Source organism: Chiloscyllium plagiosum, unplaced genomic scaffold (assembly GCF_004010195.1).
Source record: "Chiloscyllium plagiosum isolate BGI_BamShark_2017 unplaced genomic scaffold, ASM401019v2 scaf_14143, whole genome shotgun sequence".
Lineage (NCBI taxonomy): Eukaryota > Metazoa > Chordata > Chondrichthyes > Orectolobiformes > Hemiscylliidae > Chiloscyllium > Chiloscyllium plagiosum.
The window spans coordinates 27,674-31,138 of record NW_025213183.1 but is presented as its reverse complement, the minus strand read 5'-3'; the positions used below and the strand labels follow the sequence as shown (position 1 = coordinate 31,138).

General features: G+C 46.1%; 1 protein-coding gene across 1 annotated transcript in view; it reads right to left on the bottom strand.

Annotated features, from left to right (window-relative positions):
* Positions 1-1,917: 1,917 nt before the first annotated feature.
* LOC122547566 (trafficking protein particle complex subunit 10-like) overlaps positions 1,918-3,465 on the bottom strand; it is a gene marked incomplete at its 3' end in the record, with an annotated part of 20,404 nt that continues 18,856 nt past the window's right edge. Inside the window, exon 4 of the mRNA XM_043686181.1 lies at positions 1,918-2,037. Within this exon, the coding sequence (XP_043542116.1) occupies positions 1,918-2,037 (120 nt within the window). The remainder of the gene's footprint in view (positions 2,038-3,465) is intronic.

Here is a 3,465-nt window from a genome sequence, read left to right as displayed (position 1 = left end):
AACTGAAAAATTCATTAGCCTCTCCCTCTCTCCCCCCCCCACCCCCAACCTTGTGTTTATGATCCCAGCTGATTGGGATCTGTCCTGTCCAGTATCACCGAGTGAACTGATGTTATAATGTGGTTACCATGGTGTTGAGTCACTGAACATAATCATAAGGCTACTCACGCCCTTTTTCATTTTTATTAATCAACATTTATTACAGATGTAAGGGGGAAAACCCTTATAACCCTACCTGAAATGGTCTAAGTATACATATCAGAAATGAGTTAATGAGAGCTTTTCATGAATTGTAATCCTGCTGTGCTGGAGAAGTTCAAAGGATACCGTTCAGAGTTCTCAACTCACAGGGTCACCCACGATGGTACGGTCAGAGGGGAAGAACCAGACAAAATATGACCCATAACAAGTCTTCAACAGCGATCCAGGCAGAAGATATTAGTGTGATATCAACAGCTGCAGTGGATAAGATCCCCCTGTCATCAACGTTCCTTGCCATTGGAACAGGATCTAGCTTCTGTCAAGAATCACATGTCTGCTGATGTGCCACAGCAACTCGATGTTAAAAGATGTTGTACACATGTTTACTTAGAGGGGACCAGCCCCCACACAAACACAGCATAGGCCTGTAGTGATTGGAGAGAGGTGATTGGAGAGAGGTGATTGGGACAGGATCGAGAGATCTCAAAGTTCCGAGCTTCAGCCCGACACATTGCTGATGGAGTTTGACTCAGGACCCTCTTGGAACAGGAACAGAAGAGGATCTTGGCAGATTCCTTCCCGACTGAGTATCCTTCTTCATGATTTACTCTGTTAACCCCACACAGGGTAGTGGTGAGAAAAGGTGCCCCAAATATAGTCAGTCAGTCAGTCTCATCACCAACCGAGCTGGAGAACCACATCCATCTGCAGCCTGAAAACCAAAGTCAACCTCGATTCTCATGGAGAATCACCAAAACTATCGTCTGGAACAAAGAGCTCGCCTTGCTGCCTGTTACTCAGACACTGATGTCACTGCCTTGCAGGAGACTCGAGGAGCAGCTGATATCAGTGTCTGAGTTCCAGGGGATGGTGGTCGCACCTTCTCCAGGAGAGGGAAACCTAAGGATGAACCTCAGACCCAGGGAACTGGATTTCCCATCAAGAATGAGCTTGTCAACAGAATCTCAGACACTCCTGTAGTCAGCAACGATCACCTCGTGACTCTCTCGCTACTGTTATGGACTAGGCCAGACCACTCAAACATTCTTAAGCAGGCAGCGCCAGACTGTAACTTTGCAATTTGTTTCGGGAAGTGTACAGTGAAAATTACCCAAAGTAGGTTAGCTCAGTTGATTATTCAATTTTAATACAGATAAAAGTTTATTCACAAAATTACACAATGAAGCACAAAGAACAGAATAAAGAACCCTGACAGAACTCAGTCTATCCAAACTAGACTTAATTATGCTGGTGTAAATATACACTCCAGTCCCAATAAGCAAACTCCCTTTAAAACCCAGTATAAATGGAACACATGCTTACAGGTTGAAGTTGAAGGGCAGAAAGAGAGAGAGAGTGTTTCCACACAGCTCCCTGTTGAACTTCCCAGTTCAAGACTGAACTAAACTGCTCAGCTCAGCTAGAGAGCTGACCACTTCTCTTTCTTGATACAGGTCATTTCTAAAACATGACCACTTCGGCCTGAAGTCTTATCTGTTTACATAGAAACAAAAGGCCTCTCAATGCCCTTTAATCTCTCTACCAAACCAGACTGATCAGAGCCTGGCCTGGTTTACTCCCCCTCTGAAAAAAATCAAGGACAAAGTCTCCTTGAGCCAAGGAACAGCTTTTAGGGGGAAAAAAAAGGACTAGTTTTGTGACACTACAAATGGTGAGGAACCAGCAGGCAACGGTAGAAAGTGGCCATGCTCCAACCCTTGATGTCATTGATGAGTTCAAAGAAGACTTTGCCTCCATCCTGGACACCCACATCCCTAAGCAAGATCTGGTTCTCCTTGGGGTCTTTCACACCAGGGTTGGAATGGACGCTCAAATCTGGAAAGGAACCACGGGATCAAAAAGTGTCAGGAATTGTGACTTCAGTGGGATTCGTCTGCTCACCAAATGTGCGGAACACCAACTAGTCATCACAGTTCCCCCAAAACGGCAAGTTCATTTTTCTTGGATGCATCCATGATCAAAGCATTGGCACACGATCAACGATATCATCGATCCCAAGACCTAAACGATGTCCTCATTACCAAAACAGTGCAGACGGCTGCTGGACATATCACCAGCTCATCCTCAATGTCCATCAAATGCCACCAGAAATGGCTGCAGATGAAGAAACTGTTCAGAAAAAAGCTCAATGTTGAGCAACTTCAAAAGCTGAGCAGAGTAGTGACCGTCCAGCAATGTCTTTATCATAATCTTCAAAGAGTTCCTTTTAATGAAGTGGAGGAAACTGGAAAGAGCTGAAGACAGCCATCCTCTCATGCTGTGAAGAAAGCAGGAAACACCAAGATTGGTTCGATGAGAATGACCACATCCTCCAAGACCTCATTGACAATAAGCGGAAAGCTCTCCATGCTTGGCAAACAACATCACCAGCGAGGCACAGAGGAGAACTCATCAAACAGTAAAGGTGGAATTACAAAGACAAATTAGGGAAACCAAGAGCCATTGGTGGACTGAGAAAGCTAAGGAACGACAACTCCCTGACGGGCAAGTCCGACACCTGGGTTTCTTCAGTACCATCAGAGCAACACACGCACCCAACACCCTTGGCCTTAAACCAGTGCAGAGTGAGGATGGAACCTTTTTGACAGACAGAGAAAACATCAGCCCCTGATGGGGAGAATGCTTCAAATAACTCAGAAACCAGGACGCGGTCCTCAATGAAGACCTGTTTTGAGTGCGAGCAGCAGCGGAGATAAGACGAACCCGGAAGACTGCAGGTAAGGTAAGGCAGTTTTTTTAAAATTACTTACCGGTAGTGGACAGCGGTGTTTTCCCTATCATAGAAGGAGTGGGAGCAGCGGGGGAAGTGATGAGGACCAGAGGGGCAGCCGGGAAGGAAAGCAGTGACCATATATATCAGCAAGGCGGCTAAACCCGAGACTCTACTACTGTAGAGTCTCCCACCCGCCCTCCTCCTCTAACCTAGTTAATAAGGTAATGTTCATTCCAAACTTCCTCTATTGGATATAAGTTTGTTATTAATTTTTATAGCAACTTGAACTAAGCTTTCTACTTTAGTACTGAGTGGGTGTTCAGATAAGCGGGGTATGGATGGGCAGTTGCTTGCTCCTCCTGCTGAATGTGGCAGGTGGGAGACATGGCACACGTCTCCGCTGGCTACATCTGCGGGAAGTGCACCCAACTCCAGCTCCTTGAAAACCGTGTAGGGAATTGGAGCTGGAGCTGGATGAACTACGGATCATTCGGGAGGCTGAGGGGGTAATTGAGAGGAGTTACCGGGAG